The sequence below is a fragment of the Python bivittatus genome, unplaced genomic scaffold (assembly GCF_059951505.1).
Source record: "Python bivittatus isolate LINGU-HERP-01145 unplaced genomic scaffold, Pbiv_v1 ctg000340_np1212, whole genome shotgun sequence".
NCBI lineage: Eukaryota > Metazoa > Chordata > Lepidosauria > Squamata > Pythonidae > Python > Python bivittatus.
The window spans coordinates 31,097,256-31,115,812 of record NW_028277056.1 but is presented as its reverse complement, the minus strand read 5'-3'; the positions used below and the strand labels follow the sequence as shown (position 1 = coordinate 31,115,812).

Here is an 18,557-nt window from a genome sequence, read left to right as displayed (position 1 = left end):
TTATATTTCAAATTTAGATACCGCCCATATCACAAAAAGTGACTCTGGGCAGTTCACAATAAAACAGCAATAAATATTAAAATACAAAAAAACCCAATACAAAAAAAAATAAAAAGAATAAAAACACATACACAAATAATATCTTCCAAGATGTTGATGGTCAGTAAGATGTTAACATATGGGAGCATCTTCAGGGTACTAGCCACCCCCAGGGTTGGTTGCCCCTTTTTGCGCCCCATGCCAGTTGGCAGTGCCAGGTCTTGACCGCTTTCCGGAAGGACAAGAGAGTTGGGGCCTGCCTCACCTCTGGGGGGAGAGTATTCCATAGAGCAGGGGCCACGGCAGAGAAGGCTCTCTTTCTGGACCCCGCCAGTCGACATTCTTTCATCAACGGGATCTGCAGCATACCCTCCCTGCCTGACCGGGTGGGACGTGGGTGGATATAATGGGGGCAAGATGGTCCCTCAGGTAACCTGGTCCCATCCCATGTAGGGCTTTAAAGGTGATAACCAACACCTTGAATTGGACCCAGAAGCAAACTGGGACCCAATGCAGCTCACGTAGCAAAGGTGTAATGTGCCACCCTTGGGGCACCTAAAATTGCCTGGGTGGCTGCGTTTTGAACCAGCTGAAGCTTTCAGATGCTTTTCAAGGGTAGCCCCATGTAGAGCACATTGCAATAGTCTATATGGGAGATGACTAGGGTCTGAGTGACTATTATATTTATATCCTGCCTTTCTTCCAGGAAGCCAAGCTGGCATATATAATATTACCACCTTCAATTTTATTTGAGGCAGGTTAGATTGAGAGATAGTGGCTGCCCAAAAGTCCCATAGTGAACTTAGTGGGTAACTGGAGATTTGAAACTGTGATTCCTCAGTCCTGGTTCAGCAGCTTTAACTACACCACCACATTGGCTTTCTGTTAAATATAAACACAGACTAGCATAGGTTTGCAAATATGAATGAAAATAAAAGATATAGAAAGATACATATTTCATGATATTTAAGGACCAGTATAGTTTTAATTCTAGTCACCTTAGTTCAAGTCTATTGTCCAATGACATCACTGCTGATTTAATAATTCTGCTGATGCTGGCCTCCTATGATCTTGATCATGTATGAGACAATTACCTGACTATTTCAACAAAATGAGGATGGCTTATAGGAAAGGAGACTTCAGACAAAAGCAGTTTTAAGGGTAAGGAAATCTGATATATTTTGATAGATAAGGAATTAAGAAATGCATAGGCAGATATTAATACAAGGATTGTGCTATAACATTCTCATTTAAAACACAGAAACAAGCTTTAGAATTGTACCACTAAAACTTCCAATTACAATTCTTGAGCTTAAGAAATAAATAAGAGGAAGTAGCAGTTGAAGAATCCAAAGTAGGAGATAGCAGGCTGTAGCCAATAGTGAGTCCACAGTAATGGAAAAGCCTTTCTGTTTTGCAAGGTGTTTTTGTCAGGGATTTGCTAAACAAAAGTATATCCAAAGCTAAATAGAGGTATATCTTAGAATAGTGGTAGAAACCTGTGGTCCTTCAGATGTTTGCTTAACTATAATTCCAGTAGTCCCAGCCAGCCTGACCAATGGTGAGGGATGCTGGGAATTGTATTTCAGCAATATCTAGAAAGCCACAGATGCTGAAATGTGGGAATATTTAGTCATTACATTTTAATAACTCAAGAAATTGTTTAAAATCAGATTTGTTGTTCTGAAAAATTCTTTTGGTCAATTCTTATAGTCAGATTTCCCAAGTCTAATGCCCTCCCCACTACAACTTCCAGAAAGGTCATATTAGATAAAAATGCATTTGTAGTCTCAACATTTTTAAAAGGCACCAAGTTTGGAAAGGTCGGGCTGATAACAAAAGTGGTTAAGGCTATAAAGTTCCCAGTTCTTTGGGGTCCAAGCTGTCAATCATGCAAGAAGTTTTGGAGTTTCTTACAGAAAATGGCCTTTGAGTGATATTCAGTGTCATCACAGTTGTCTTTACTAGGTACTATTGTAAATTTATTTTCATTTCTGTCTTCCATCCTAAGTTTCATTTCAGACTGAGTATTTTTAGAGAGATGCATCCTATTATAAACTCCTATGTAAAAAATTAAGTGGCTTACCATGGGTAACACTTATTAATCTATTTTCTTTACCTGCTTTTTATCATGATGATAGTAGTTGCTTATTTTAATATTTTTCTGGAATCATTTTGAAATCAAACCCTTCCATCCTAAGCTCAAAAACGATCTACCTGTTTTCTTAATCCTTAAGAGGAAAGACACCATGAACAATGAATAGAGAACAATGAAGATTATGTGCAAATGGTGGTGGAGTAATATCTGAATTCTACTGAACACCTACCTGCCTGCCAAAACCCCTATGTGCTGCTTCTTATAAACAATGGAGAAGTCTACTAAGCAGCAGATATCCAGGCTAGACTCTCAGGTAGGAAGGAAAAGAAATGCCTTTCTTTTAAAAAGTGGCCAATTGGAATAAATTACATATGTAATTTACGAACAGATAAAAATAGGCTCCAATGGAAAGAAACACACACACACACTTCTAGTTGACCTAAAGATTTAGTGCCATTTTTCTTTGTGGTCATCTAGGATTATAGAAAACATGAGTTTCTGGGAAATGTTTTTCAGTTACAAACCCCAATAAGTTAGGAACAAACATCTTTCAGTGATTACTTAAAGTTAAATTTTAAATGCATATTTACTTAGAATTCTGACCCACTGAACCTATAGTAAAGTTCGAGCTGATTACATGGTAAATGTTTTTCAAATTGTTAACCTAATTCTCTCTCCACTTACCTTTCTTAGGCCTATACTCCATCATTCCAGCTCTTTTTTCACAACAGAGTTCTGACACTAAACATCTAGTGGGAGGGCAGACACATTTGAAAATTCAGATCTAACTTGATTAAATAATTTTCTCAGGTCCAAACTACAGATAATGTAGAAAGGGTAATACTGAATGGTAGAAATGAGCAAACTTTTGGATTAATGAGTAAATGAAATATGTATGAATTTCTAAAAAGAAATTAGATATTGAGGCAGAAAAATATAACGTGAATTACATAATATAGCAGGAAAAACACAAATAAAGTAATTGAAGTAGAATGGGTGGCAATAACACAAAAAGTTACATTCGGTTAACAACTTCAGTTAAAGTTATGCTATTTTAATAAATAGCATTATTTTTTCATTTATATAAATTTCTGGAATAATATTTTAAAATATTTGCTGCTGAATCAGAACAAAGTTCAGCCACTTTGTAACCTCTGAGAAAATTTAAACATGTGGCATTGTGCAACAGAACTTGGTATGCCCGGTAGATCTTTCTTTTTTTTCCTTTTCTTTCTTTTATGAGCTGGCTTTTGGGAGCTGACTTCATTTTCATTTTAATAAAGCTATGTCATAGGGCTAATTTTGCTTTATATGAAAACCAATACAGGAGAGTTATAGAAAAAGACCACCTAAGGTCTTTCACAGGAATACAAATAATCTTAACTATAATATTTATGGACTGCTCTCCATTAATTAATACCTGCAATTTTAGAGAATGAAAAGTATCAATTTATTTTTATTGCTCCTTAGTGAATGTTTAAAAAAGTCAATCTATAATAATTTATTCAAATATACTCCCTCTTTATATATACATGCACTGCAAAGTATTAACTATATTTTCCACTTGGAAGCTCCACAATTTCTTCTTGTTGTTCTGTTACGGCTCCTTCTTTTACTGATTAGAACTGCTCTTTGTAATATGTAGGATTTTTTTCTTTCATTCTTTTCTTTGATTTCTTTGTGTCCCTGAAAAGAAAATAATGTTGAAAATTAAACCTCATTACTCATATTGGGGCTCTTAATTTTTTAATTTTAAAAATAATTTTTTGTGTTGCCCTCATATCCTAATAGACACAAAGAGCAATCAACAAAATATATTAAAATTGAAAGTAAAAAAACAGAAGCAAAAGGAAATTAAAAAGTAACATTTTGAAATGGATAAGCAACTCAGTTTTTGAACAACATATTAAAACTTGATGACATGGAATAATATTGATCAGTCTTTTCATTATATCAATAAAAAGCCAATTCAACGGCAGAGTGTGAATATATACATTTCAGTCCAAGATTTAAAATCCAGAATAGCCATATATTTCCAGTGAAGCAGAACAATTTTTCTGGCTGCAATCCATGCTTGATAAACCCAAAGTTCTTCATAAACTGATAAATTGTAAGATTTCAGTAAATAACTCAACATCACCTTAATATTTCTAAGCTTCAATTCTCTTCCCAAAATTGTATTAACAATAAGAATATTAAACCAAAACAGCACAATATTAGAGCAAGCTCAAATCATGTGTCAAAGTCCTCTCCAATAAGCTACATCTGCAGCATATAGAAGCTGACTTCCAACTTTTTTAAACATCCACTAAAGAGTGCAGTAAACATGAAAAATAATATTTTTTTACTCTCATATTAAGATAATAGGAAAATATTTCACATTATTTCATATTTAGGATGACTGATTTCTTAAGAGAGGATGTTCCAAATCTTATATATTATAAAGTGTTGGATATGACTTCGTATATAACCAAAGTCAGTAAATCTCTAAAACTGTGTATAAAAATATATATTTTATTCCAAAACACTTTTCAGTAATACAAATATTTATAGAGTTTCAAATTCTGCTGTTAGAGTGAAAGAGATTAGAAGACAAGAGTATGAGCTATAATACATAGTGGAACAGGCTTGAAACTGAACTCTTTCTTCAGTAATTAATATCTTATCATATTGAACAACGCTTAGTGCAGACAAAATTTGATTTCAATGGACATTAAAATAATCTTCCAGATAGGGTTTATCAATGTCTTCAGATGTAATAATCATTTTAAGTTAGCTGATTGGGTTATTAAGTTTTCCCTAGTGTTTCTGATTCCATCTACTGGTATATACTAGTGAGGCTAGTAAAATAATGAAAAATTAGATTCCAGGATGTCACAGGAACTCCCATGTTAGCAGAAATAAAAGAAACAAACAAAATCCTTGCAAATTAAAGCATATTAGGAAAGGTCACATAACATGCATCCACACAGTCAAATAAAAACTAAATATGCTCAATTGCCATAGAATATTACATCAGTTGGAAAAGATTATGTGCCACAGACGGAATGAGGAAAGGATTATCTAGGAGAGAAGTAAGACTGGTTAGTATAACATAATCAGAAGCATTCATGGTTGAAGTAAAGATATAACATTTTCATACAAATTATATTTTATTATAGATTTATATTTTATTATATTTTATTGCTGGGAGCCTGGTGGCATATAAATTTAATAAATAAATAAATAAAGTTCACTGGCATTGCAGTAGAGTTTAAAAAAAAACCTGGGACATCCACAGTTCAGTACAGGTTTTTTGAATAATTAAAGGGATTTGGAAGATATGCAGAAAAAGTATTAGTTGATAGGTACTTTATAAAGACCTGAAAGACCAGGTTAAGGATAGATTGTCATAGAGAAAATCTACCTATGTGGTCACTAGGAGTTGAAAACAACTTGATGGAATATAATCATTTTATAAATAAAAAGACTATTGTTCTAGGTCTGTTCTTTGGAGCGTGAGGGAAGGCTCATACAGCATTTTTTTTCCTAGGATCATGTGGCTGCTGTACAACTCTGGTCTTAAGGAGCTGCAGGCAGGTGCTATATAAGTACCCCTGTGCATTCCAAAGCAACTTTCACATTTGCATCCAAAGCCTGGCTTACAGAATATAGTCACTGCTTTTTTAGGAGTTGCAAAATAATAATGGTGGTTTGAGGTCAGTTGTAAAAGTGAACACAGTAAATTTTCAGCAAAGGATTACTTCATTTAATTCCTTGACATCTAATTATCCCTCTCTATCAGTTCTGGAAACTAGAAAGTATTAATAGTTCCAATCCTATAAAAGCTAAATTACTTGGAGGAGATTTATTAGGATCAAAGAAAAATCCACTTCCTTGATGTAATTCTAATAAATCTTTCAGTGAAATGTTTCTTTTACATATGGGTGAAGGCCAATGTTCCTAACAAAATAAGGTAGAATGGGGAAAATATATAAAGTTGGAATGTATGCCAGGATCTACTCCTGGGACTTTCTCATCTTTCTATAGAGTTTGCATTGTGAAATAGGAGATGTATTAACTATTGATCTTTAATTTCTTAAATGCCTTCTTAAAACATCTCAAATTAAAACAACTGTACAGTAGTTATCTCCCTAACACAGGCAGACCCATTGCAGTTAATTTCACCTTGACTTTTTCCCATTATAATCCAGATCCATCCTAATATGTACATCTCCATTAATTTCTGCTTTGCAAATATGACTATAAGCTTTCCTAGGACAGTAAAAGATTACCTTCATTCAGTACAGAACACTCCCTATGTTTTGAATTCTCTAATATGTTCATTTATATTTATTAGCTTAAATTCTGCAAACTTACTGTATTGACATGATATGGAAAACCATTTAGAATTCACATCTTGCTATGTGTATAACAAATAATGTTTAAAAGATATAAATGATGCATATCTCTGTAAGGAATTCTATTTTATGAACATCCACCTCATTTTCCCACTCCCATTTTTCTTGTCTTATCAGAAGGATTTTTTTTTTCCTTTTTTCAAAGGATCTTGCCTGCTACAGTCTACTTCTTTTTTCCATCAGTCACACTGTATCCCCAGAACTGTTCATCCATTTTGCAAAAGAGGTGTCATCATCCCTTCATAGCCACTGATTATGTGCCATCAAGTCAGTGTCGACACATAGATTTTCTCCATAATGATCTGTCCCTAACCTGGTCTTTCAGGTCTTCCAATGGTGTATCCACGGTCCCTCCATGTAACTGAATCCTTCCATCTTGCTGCTGGTTGTCCTCTTCTCTTTCCCTCCACCTTTCCCAGCATTAGAGCTTTCTCCAGAGAGCTAGGTTTTTGCATAATGTAAGCAGGATAATTTGCACCTGGTCATTTGGGCCTCTAGTGAGGACTCTGGACTGATTTATTTGTCGATCCATTTGTTTGTTTTCTTGGATGTCCACAGTATTCTCAGGAGTCTTCTCCAACACCAAAGTTCAAAGGCGTCAATACAGTTCCTATCCTGCTTCTTCCATGTCCAACTTTCACTTCCATAGAGTGTCACAGGGAATACCATTGCTTGCACTCTTCTGAATTTTGTAGGTATAGACATATCATGGTATCTGAATATCTTTTCCAAGGCCATCATGGCTGCTCTAACAAGTGCTAGTCTGTGGCATATCTCTTGACTGCCTGACCCTTTACTGTTGATGGTTGATCCTAAAAGGCAAAAGCCATCTACCATTTCAATATCTTCATTATCAATTCTAAGGTTGGCTGTTCTACCTATTGTCATTAGTTTAGTCTTCTTTAATTTTAGGCCCATTTTTTAAACTATGCTCTTTGACTTTAATTAATAGACCTTCCATTAATAGACCTTGCATTAATACATCCTTTGCATTTTCAGCTATTAGAGTAGCATTATCAGCTAGCACAGGTTACTGTATTGATGTTTCTTCCTCCAATTTTAAAACTACGCTCATTCTCTTCCAGTCCAGGCTCCCTTAATATATATTCAAGTTATAGGTTGAATAAATATGGGGAGATTTTAGTCTTGTTTCGCTCCTTTGCCAGCCTGGAGCCAGTCTGTTTCGCTATGTTCTATCTGTACTATGACTTCTTCACCTGTATATAGGTTTCTTATGAAAACAATGAGATGTTTTGGGATTCCCATTTTTCTAAGCACATTCCATAGCTTGATGTAATCAACACAATCAAAGGCATTTCTATAATCAATGAAGCACATATTGACTTATTTTTGATATTCTTTGGCTTTCTCAATTATCCAGCATGCATCAGAAATAATGTCTGATGTTCCTCAGCCTTGCTAAAGCCACCTTGAGCATCTGACATCTCTTTTTCCAGATGCATTGGATGACCCTAAGCATAATTTTGCTACCATGTAAATTATGGATACTGTATAATAGTTTGCACTCTGTTAAGTCTCCTTTTCTGGTATTGGAATGTAGATTGATCTCTTCCAATCTCTTGGCCACTGTGTTGTTCTCCAGATTTGCTGGCATAGCTGAGTTAAAACCTTTACTGATTCTTCTTCTATTGCTTGCCATATTTCAGTGGGTATTGCATCAGTTCTTGTAGCCTTCTGACTTGGTAATGACCGCAGTGCTGATCTAACTTCATCTTCTAGTACTAGAGGTTCCTGTAGGTAGGGAGCATCTTCTAAGGTATCTTGGATGTTGACATCTCTGCTGTACAGTATTTTAGTATACTTTGATTTTCTTTGACTCAGTTACAGGTAGTCCTTATTTAATGACCACTTGTTCAGCGATTGTTCAAAGTTATGACATTGCTGAATGAGTGGTACTTACAACCAGACCTCAAAGTTCTGGCCGTCCCAGCTCCCTATGGACACGTGATCGTGATCTGGGCACTTGGCAACTGGCTCACACTCATGACAGTTGTAGTGTCCCACAGTTACATGATTGCCATTTGTGACCTTCCCTTCCAGCTTCCCATAAGCAAAATCAATGAGGAAGCCAGCAGGGAAGGTTGCAAGTTGCTCCGTTAAGTTGTCTGCATTCTTCCCCACTCGGCAGCAGCCACCCCTGGCCCAGCTGCACTCGCAGACCACCCACCCACCCACCCTTCCCCACCACATCTTGCCAAGCACCCTCCTCACTCAGCAGAAGCCACTCCTGGCCTGGCCACACTTGCTCTGGCCACCTGTGCATTCTCCACCTGGAAGCAGCCACTTACCTGCCTGCCTGCCTGCTTGCAAGCCACCTAGACTTGCTTAATGACTTGTGATCCTCGCTTAACAACAGCAATGAGGAGTGACAGTATTGCCATTGCTAAGTGATGCAGTTACATGATGTTGCATTTTATGACTGCATTGCTTAGTGATGGAAATTCTGGTCTCAATTATCGTCATTAACTGAGGACTACCTGTACTGTCTGTCCATTGGAATCCCTTAGTATACCAATTCGAGGTTGGAACCTCCTTCTGAATTCAAAGATCTTTTGAAAGACTATCCTTGTTTTTCCATGCCTGTTTCCATCTTCTATGTCTTTACAGATGTTGTAATACTGTTGCTTGTCTTTTCTCACAGCTGTTTGTTACGTTCCTTCCCAAGATTTTTGTCTTTTTTGGCTTTGGCTTCCCTTCTCTTCTTGACAATTTTAATTGTTTGTTCTGACATCCAATTTGCTTTCATCTCTTTCTTCATTTCTGGCAACTTTTTTCGCATTCATTGTTAATGATTTCTTTGAGTTCATTCCACAGCTCCTTGGGTGCTCTATCAATGAGGCTGAGGACTTCAAAACAATTTCTAATGTTCTTGAAAATGGTGGTTAAATGCTCAAGATCTCTTGATATTGTTCAATCATTGATTGCATTGTATCCAAGTACTATTCTTGCTATATCTTTCCTAACTATAAAAGCAATACCATTCCTTCTTTGTTTTTCATGTCCTGAATACAGTGATAAACAGAGTGATCTTCTGACTGACAATGTCTGATCCCAGTCCATCTTAATTTGCTGATGCCTAAGATGTCAATTTATAGTCATTTCATTTCATCTTTCACTGTGTTGAGTTTCTTCTGTAAGAAGCTTTTCATGCTTACTTTTCATGTTCCCACTGTAATTCTGTCTTTGCAGCTTCAGGTTTCTTTTCCTGTATGGCTACATCAGCAACTATACATCCCAAAGGCTTTAATCTAGCCATGTCATAAACACCATTAGTACTCTGAAAGGTTGTCAGCTCTTCCTCAGTAGCATGTTGAGTGCTAGCCAGTGCTATCCAACCCAAGGGGCCCGTCAGCTGGCACTATATCATCAGTCAATTTATATTTTCTATCCATGTGGTTTTCTTGGTGAAAATACAGGAGTAGTATGAACTGATGCCTTTACCACTGTCACTAAAGCGATTATCAGCCTCCAGCATCTCCCTTTACTGCTGCTGCCCAATATAGGTGCCTGCTTGCTTTAGCTGGGCAGTTGGGATGACCTTCATGCCTTGGGTGACCTCCTGGCATATACTCCCAATGTTCTTTGCTTAATCATCCTAGGAACAACCCCCTCCCCACCACGATGAGGCAGTACAGCAGAACATGGGGGGGGAGAGATAGTCCACATATAGATGGGAAATATGTTAGTTATTCATCAGTGAGTAACTGATGAGTTAGAGAGCTACTATTTGGTGAGAGATTAGAATATTGTTTTTAAATTGTCCCTTCTAATCAGAAAAGTCTACATACAACCCAACTAAAAGCAACACAACAAATGTTAGCCCAGTATAGCCCTTGCTCTTGTTGATATGCATACATTCAGTATTCTAGTAACCTATTTTAAAATGGTCACCTGGTTCTAACATTTCCATTAGAGAAATTCTCAATGTCACATACCTGGCAGGATAGCAAGAGAATTAGAACTACTTTATATTCTTGCTGCTGAACATAGCAACTCTCAATTATTATCAATTGAGAATTATCAACATGCCTAGAAAGTTTAGGCTATGACTGTGATCTTTCTTGCAAATTATATATTGTCTAGGAACCTCATTAAAGCACTACAGCAAACACCAAAACACTAACAACAATATGCTATTGTATACACTCATGGGTTATCATTACTGATATATTTCAAGTACAAACAATAAATACCACTTAGTATTTTTAATGACATTTATATGAACACGCCCCTAGATTAAGGCAGGAACAAGTTCAAAATGCATATAATTCATGAAATCACATCAGCACTGGCACAGCATTACATGATTCTCTGGGTTTCTTTATGCTTGTGTGTATTATATTACATCTATTCTACTGATTCTAGGTAGCTTATAATGTATAATGTAAATTGTTAATAAAATAATAAATATAATAAAATAATAAAATCCATCCATGAAATCAATAAATAATAATCAAAACTGTTAAAAACTATGAACTCACAGCTGCTGTTAAACAAGTCACAATGTTCTCTTAAAGAGGACTGCTTTTGTTATCTTCTGAAACGTCAGGATAGGAGTCACCTGACCTTGGGGCAAGTTGTTCTGGGGGGCTATTATTGAAAAAGTCAATCTCCAGGTCCCAGCCCCCAATTTCTTTCAAGGTACCCAAACTGCTCTCTGTTAGATTATGCAGGTTGGGCAGATTCTATGTAAGCTGGTTCTAAATGTAACAAGAACCCAAGACAGAAAGAACTTTATAGGTTATCAGCAGTACCTTAAAAACAGCAAGGAAGAGGTGTTATTCTGCTAAACTACCTAATGCTAGTCAACAAATGGCCACTGTGCCATAGCTTCCAAGCTGTCTTCAGGCACACATAAAGCAAATTGCAGTACTCTAATTGAGAGGTGACAAAGTTGTGCGTGATTATCTTCACTGCCTTCTAGTCCAGGAAAGGATGCAACTAGCAGACCTGCTGAAGCTGGCCAAAGCCTCTCCTGCTACAGTTTTCACCTGCTGTTTAATCCTGAGTCATTAGTCCAAGGGAACTCCCAGTTGTGTGCCATTTCCTTCAAGGGAAGTACTACCCCATCAAGAGTAATAGATGGAACATCTAGGAAAGCAGAGAGTTTCTAAACCAACAGCAGCTCCATTTTGCTGGGATTCAATCAGTCTGTTTTGCCCATGCAGTCCTTTGCAGCCTCTGGGCACCTGGTCAGGACTTCGACAACTCCTAATTGACCTCGGGTTGAGACTTAAAGCTGGCCATCATCAGGATATTGATGGTTCTTTATCCAAAACTGACAGATGATTTGCCCCAAAAGTTTCATATAGATATTGAATAATATAGGAGAGAGGGCTGAAACCTGGGGCATCCAGGGTTCTAGTTCATAGAATAGTTTCTAGAGCACACTGTACGTTTTACATTCATTCATACAATACTCTTTCCGATCCAGAATATTTTGGATGTTATTTTAAAAGTCCTGTTAGGTCTTTCTATGAAAAATTGTATCAATATAATACTCTATTTTGAGTCTTACAAAGTATTGTCAGATATATAAATACAAAGCAATAAACTGTTACATAATTATAGCATAGTGAAGAAACATTCAATATATACATCAGACTCTCCTTTTAAATTCCCCTTGCAAACTGGGTAATCGATTCAAATAGACTGATGGGACATTGAAGACAAAGATATCCTAACAGTTTTATATATTTCATATTTATATATTTTTGTAGCTTGTTGAATCCATAGCAACAATATATTTTTGAACAGCTTTAAGAAAGAGAATTAGAACTTTTAGTTATTTTTAACCAGATTCTTTAAATATAAGTCTGGCTCTTATCTTGGAGAAACAGTTTAGCCTAGCAAATCCCCTACTGCATGGGTTCTGCCCTGATAGTCTTGAAATGGCTGGACTTTGCATGATCTGAAATCTAAAAGAAAGGGGAAAAAGCAGGGTTTTTTTTCTTATTTGAGTTCTTTATAGCAATAAGAGATTCAGGCAAACTGGATGGACAGAACATGATGGTTCCTGGGTACTGTTTCTAGAAGCAAGCTCTAACTTGAAATCAGTAATTAAAGAACAACACTATGAATTTACATCTATCTTTAACCTTTATTTGTAAACAACTGAAAATAATGCAAATCATTAATCATTTTTGTCTCCTTAAATATCATTTAAGGAGACAAAACCGATGTATATGCTTTCAGCTCTGCAATTTACACCCCTTGAAACAACATGGAATAGTTTAAAAACAATAGTATTTACCTTGTTTTTCTTTAAAAATTATTCTTCTTCTTCTCCTTCTTCTCAGGAGAGTTTCACAGATGTTTATGCTATGGCAAATTTTTCTCTTCCACCATTAAAACCACCAGGAAAGCCACCATCAGTGTTTAGTGTGCACCTACCACCAATGAAACTATCAGGCAGGCAAATACCAACATCTTCAACTACCACAGCTGCTCCCTTGTATCAGAGCAGAGGCTCAAGCAAACATATATCATCTTCTATACCAAATCCCATTTTTCTCCCTCAAGTGAATATTTCAGGAATGCAAATGGGAAGAAAATACAACGCACTCCCTCCATTGACAGCTACAGTCAAACAAACAAAAGCAATGCAAGAAGCAATTTATCTGCAGGTGAGCAACATTCAGGCAGGTTTATTTTAAAATAGCCACCAGTGCATTGTGTTTGGGTGAATAGGCTAAGCAATATTTCATCAACAGCAAAATATTCATCTTCTATGCCATTTCCAAGGGGGGAAAAAAAGTAAAAAACCTCATTTACTGCAAATTTAAACATAGATTTACTTAGCCTTAGACTATGCAATATGGCCGGGTAAAACCACAGTGAAAGAAACCTAGGGTGTCTGATTGTGCAAAAAGTTTTCTACATTCATAGGTCAGCTTTCCTTTACCAGACTCCCTCCAGGAGTGTCAGAACAAAACCACCAAATGCCAACCCACAAGCATCAATGTTGCAGTCCCATAAGAGATGGGAATCCTGTATATTTAGAGGATATCAGGTTGGGGAAGTCTGGCATAACATCTCTTCAAATAAATAAGCATAAATTGGAGCACAGCTTGTTATTGTGAACTCTGTCTCCCTTCCACCATTGTAGGTGAAGTTGAATAAATTATTCTGTGATGAAATTACATTCTTACATGCCCATCATGCTACTACCTTTTAGGATAAACAATATTATGCAAAACACAGAAAAGGAGTAAGAAATAGTAAACTAAATAAATTAAATACAAGAGGTAAGATAAAGAAATTTAAATTTAGTTAAGCCAGTCCATACACTAATTCATAACAATGTCTTTTGTTCTCTATAAACTATTCACCTCTCCCTTTTTGAATATCTCATCGACTCCATCCAACCATGACTTCCTCCAACTTTCCTTACCCCTTGACCCACTCTTCCTTCACATAATTGTTTTGAAATTCTGCCTTCAGTCATTCTTTCCCTGTGACAAACCTCCTCAATATATTTCTTTTCTACTGGTTGTTCACTTTGCACACACCTGTGGGTTTCACAGATGAAACGCTCTGACCCTGATCAGCAACATTTTACTCTGAATTTGCATTCTTTAAGCACCTATTCGTTCTTGTTTTACTACACACCTTTCTTTTGGCTGCGAGCGAATTTATTATGTCTCTCCTGACTTACACAACTCTCATTTCCATATAATTAAGGGGAAGAAGCGCGCTCGTACTGATTTTGCCTTCAAATCTGATGAACCTGTATATGGGCAGGTTACCCTGTTAGGATGTTACAACTTCAGAGCCCTTTGCGTAACTCGGCCAACCAGTTCGCCGTTACCCAACAGCACCTTGTTCTACAAACAAGCGGGTTTCTTTTCAGTCCAATGCACGACCGCACCGACTTTTACCCGCCAGCAGGTGGCCCTGCAGCATAGGACTTGATAATGGGTAGCAGGCCTCGGGCGGAAGTTTATCCAGACCGCCTTTCCCGTTATGCCCCTGGTTTCCGTTGACTCCTTTCTCTCCTGGGCTGCTTCTCCGCCGCAACTGAAAGTGCGAGGCGAGCGGGAGTCATGGCCGCCTCGAAGCCCGTGGAGGCCGCCACAGGTGGGAGCGGGACGGGTTCGGGGATCCCGCGCTGGCAGCTGGCTCTGGTGGTCGGGGTGCCGCTGATCGGGGTCGGAGCAATTTACTTGTGGAACCGGCGGAGGCGTGGAACGCGGGCCGGTGGCAAAGGCACCAGCGAGAGGAAGACCCCTGAGGGGAGGGCCAGCCCGGCCCTCCCAGACCCTTCAGGGGGCGGTCATCCCGATGGCCCCGGCGGCGACCAGATGGTGAGAGGGGCGATGGGCAAAACCCTCTCCGAGGCGGGAAGGGGCGCGAGGGCTTTCGTCGGAGGAAGAGCGGGAGGCCGCTTCAGCTAGCGTTTGGGCTGCGGCGCGCGAGCAAGCCACGTGCTTGGGGGGGCAGGGCTTGGCTCGAGTTCGCGGTTCCAAGTGCTTTAACAGAGGGCAGGTCGGGTTCCAAGGTTCCCTGCTCGAAAGCCGCTTTTTTTTGGGGGGGGGGGTCCCGCGAAGGAAAGGAACGGCTGGGCCACGTGACTTCTCAACAGCAACCTGGTTATCAGTAGTTGCGGTCCTCCAGTTTTCAGCTGGCGGGGGCGGGAGCGGGGCGAGTCGCCGAAATTGGTTTTCCTTGCTGGGGCAGATTTGGCTCCAGGACTAGTCGATCGCTTTTTCTTCTTCCCTCAAGGCCTTCCTTCTCTGTTGCTCTTTTGAGTTGTATGAGGGCGGAAATAAAGACCCAAATAAGTTTTAATAGAAATGAATACCTTAAAATGCTTTTCGTTCAAATTTTGGATTGCCTATGGGTAGTATTGTCTTTGTTGTTTACTGGAAAACAGCTTTGAAGTTGTCATCTATTTTATGTGCTGAAAAGTGAAATTGTTGAAGAATCCTGAAAATAATACACAGTATAGCTATCAAGGGCAAAAGGCCACTCATCTTATTCTCTGTGTTTTCTTATCCTTTTATAAAGTTTTCCAAGTTAGTGACCAACACTGTGTGTTGTGGTAGGGAATTCCATAGTTTAATTGTGCTGGGTGAAATACTTCATGTTTTTCCTGCCCTCTTCAAGAACTCAGCAATAGCACTGAGTTCTAACGTTATATGAGAAAAGATAGACTTTTCATTATCCACTTCTTAGACATCATTTTTTCATATTTCTTTTTGCATTTCTTTTTTTCTTTCTAAGATTAAAGAGCTGCTGGTGTAATATTTTGTTTAGGAGTTTTACACCAGGCTCTTTTGGTTCTCATTTTTATATCCTTTCTAAAATATATATATTTTGATTTGTAGTTAGAACAATGTATAATATTCCAGATATGGGTGCATCATACACTTTTATGGAGTGTTATAATATTGTAGGTTTTTTTTCTTTTGAAATTTGCTTTCTCCACCTGATCACCTCTTAGATGTTTTCATAGACCTATGAAAGCTGAACTCTTGAATTCCTTTCCCAATTGCACACTGCTTTCTCATATTATTTCAGTATATATGTTCAGAGAAATCATCTGTCAGACAAATATGCAACTGAATTCACCTAAAAATATTTTTTGGGAACTCAAAGGCACTGTATAAATTTTCACGTACTTAAGTTGAATGGTAGTAATTATTTGTTTTATTTATATCCTCCAAGTCTCAAAACTCTTAGCAATTTATATTAATTACAAGCAACACAAGCATTTAAATAAATGTCCATGGTAGGAATTAAAATATTTAACATTCTAGAGCAATAAAACTATAAACATCAAGAACATAATCAAGCCAGGTATCCTATACAGTTGTAAGAAAAAGTATGTGAACCTTTTAGACTTGTAGTGTTCTGCATTAATTTGTCATAAAATGTGATCTGATCATCATCTAAGTCAAGAGTACTGACAAATATAATGTGCCTAAAATAACACAAAAACAATTCTGATCCTTCATGTCTTTATTGAATACACTCATTCAATATTCAAAATGCTAGTGGAAAAATTAAGTGAACCCTTGGAATAATAACTGGTTGACCCCCCACCCACCCCCGGCAGCAATAACCTCAACCAGGTGCTTCCTGTAGCTGTGGATCAGACCTACACATCATTCAGGAGGGATTTTAGCCCATTCTTCCTGGCAGAACTGCTTTAGCTCTGTCATATTCTTTGGACGTCTCATGTGTATGGGTCTCTTCAAGTCATTCCATAGCATCTCTATTGGGTTGAGGTCTGGGCTCTGACTTGGCCACTCCAAAAGGCAGATTTTGTTTTTCTGAAGGCATTCTGTTGTGGACTTGCTCCGGTGTTTTGGGTCATTGTCCTGTTGCGTCACCCAACTTCTACAGAGTTTCAGCTGACGTACAGACATTCTCACATTATCCTGAAGAATTTTTTGATACACTTGGGAATTCATCTTCCCCTCAATGACTGCAAGCTGGCCAGGCCCTGATGCAGCAAAGCAGGCCCAAATCATGATGTTTCCTCCACCATACTTTACAGTTGGGATGATGTTTTCATGATGATATGCAGTGCCCTTTTTACGCCAGATGTAGTCCTGCGTGTTCTTTCCAAATAGTTCAATCTTTGTTTCATCAGTCCACAAAACATTTTGCCAATACCGCTGTGGAGTGTCAGTGTGCTCTTTCGCAAACTTCAGGCGTGGAGCAATGTTCTTTATAGTAAGCAGCGGCTTCCTTCGTGGTGTCCTGCCATAGACACCCTGCTTGTTCAATGTTTTACGTACTGTAGACTCATGAACACAGATGTTAGCCAGTTCCAATGATGCCTTCAAATCTTTGGCTGTTACTTGGGGTTTTCTTTACCTCATTGATGAGTCTTTATTGTGCTCTTGGGGTCATTTTGACTGGGGGCCCACTTCTTGGTAGAGTAGCCACAGTCCCAAAGTGTCTCCATTTGTAGATCATTTGGCTAACTGTAGACTGGTGAATTTCTAAGGTCTTTGAAATCACTTTGTAACCCTTTCCAGCTTTATGTAAATCAACAATTCTTGATTGTAGATCCTCTGAAAGCTCTTTTTGGTGAGGCATGGCTCACATAAGCGTATTCTTCTTGTGCAGAGCAAACTCAAAAAAGTTTGAGTGGTTTTCATCAGTCAATGTAGCTCTAGTCCACACCTCCAAACTCATTTTCTTAACAAGACTCCAGGTATGCTAACACCTGACTCCAGTTAGCTTTTTTGAGGTCAACTCAAGGGTTCACATACTTTTTCCACTAGCACTATGAGGTTTTTATGGTTGTTCTCAATAAAGACATGAAGGATCAGAATTGTTTTTGTGTTATTATTTTAGTCAATCTAAATCACATTATCTTTGTCAGTACTCTTGACTTAGATGATGGTCAGATCACATTTTATGACAAATTAATGCAGAACATCATGAAATTCCAAAAGGTTCACATACTTTTTCTTGCAAATGTATCTCACCATAGGCCTTCCAGAATTTAGTTTTGAGAAGTTCTTGGAAGGCCAGGGCAGTGGATGGCCAACCTAATTTCTAAGAGAAGACTGTTCTTAACATAGGTGTTATTGCTGAGAAGCGATGCCTGTGAGCCGCCACCCTTGCAGAAATGAGGAATCACAACAATTTCCCCAAGAAACAAATGTTGATTCTGGCTGGAGCAGGTGGTTCTGCAAGTATCTCAGTGTCAAGCCATGTAGGACTTTATAGGAAACAGTGTAATTTTTGAATTGCACCTAGCAGGCTAATAGGAAGCCAGTGCAGAGCCTGGAGTCCAAGATGCAATATGCTCCTGGTGATAATTTCTAACTAATAGCTAGACTGCTACATTTCACACTAACCTACGCTTCTGAAGCAGCCCCAAGTACAGCATATTGGAGTAATCCAAATGAGTGCTAATGAGAGCATAAGAGCAGATATATAGATAGCTATCGTGAAGTTCCCTTGCTCCAGGCTGGGGTATAACTGGTGCACCAACTGGAATTTCACCCCCAGTTGCATCTTAACTGGCCATCATG

General features: G+C 38.1%; 1 protein-coding gene and 1 long non-coding RNA gene across 3 annotated transcripts in view; one reads left to right on the top strand and one right to left on the bottom strand.

Moving 5' to 3' along the window:
* LOC112540548 (uncharacterized) lies at positions 1-14,511 on the bottom strand. Its single transcript, XR_003084630.2, has 3 exons — positions 14,170-14,511; positions 12,812-12,947; positions 1-3,823 (listed from the first exon to the last, which is right to left on the bottom strand). It is a non-coding gene; the product is annotated as an uncharacterized LOC112540548 (long non-coding RNA).
* The window catches only part of TOMM70 (translocase of outer mitochondrial membrane 70), a 23,551-nt gene continuing 19,498 nt past the window's right edge, over positions 14,505-18,557 (top strand). Inside the window, exon 1 of one of the 2 annotated variants that reach the window (XM_088140802.1) lies at positions 14,505-14,637. In XM_088140802.1, the coding sequence (XP_087996928.1) occupies positions 14,524-14,637 (114 nt within the window). In that variant the 5' untranslated portion in view covers positions 14,505-14,523. Of the gene's footprint in view, positions 14,865-18,557 lie in introns of both variants that reach the window. The other variant, XM_088140801.1, reaches the window with a different exon arrangement.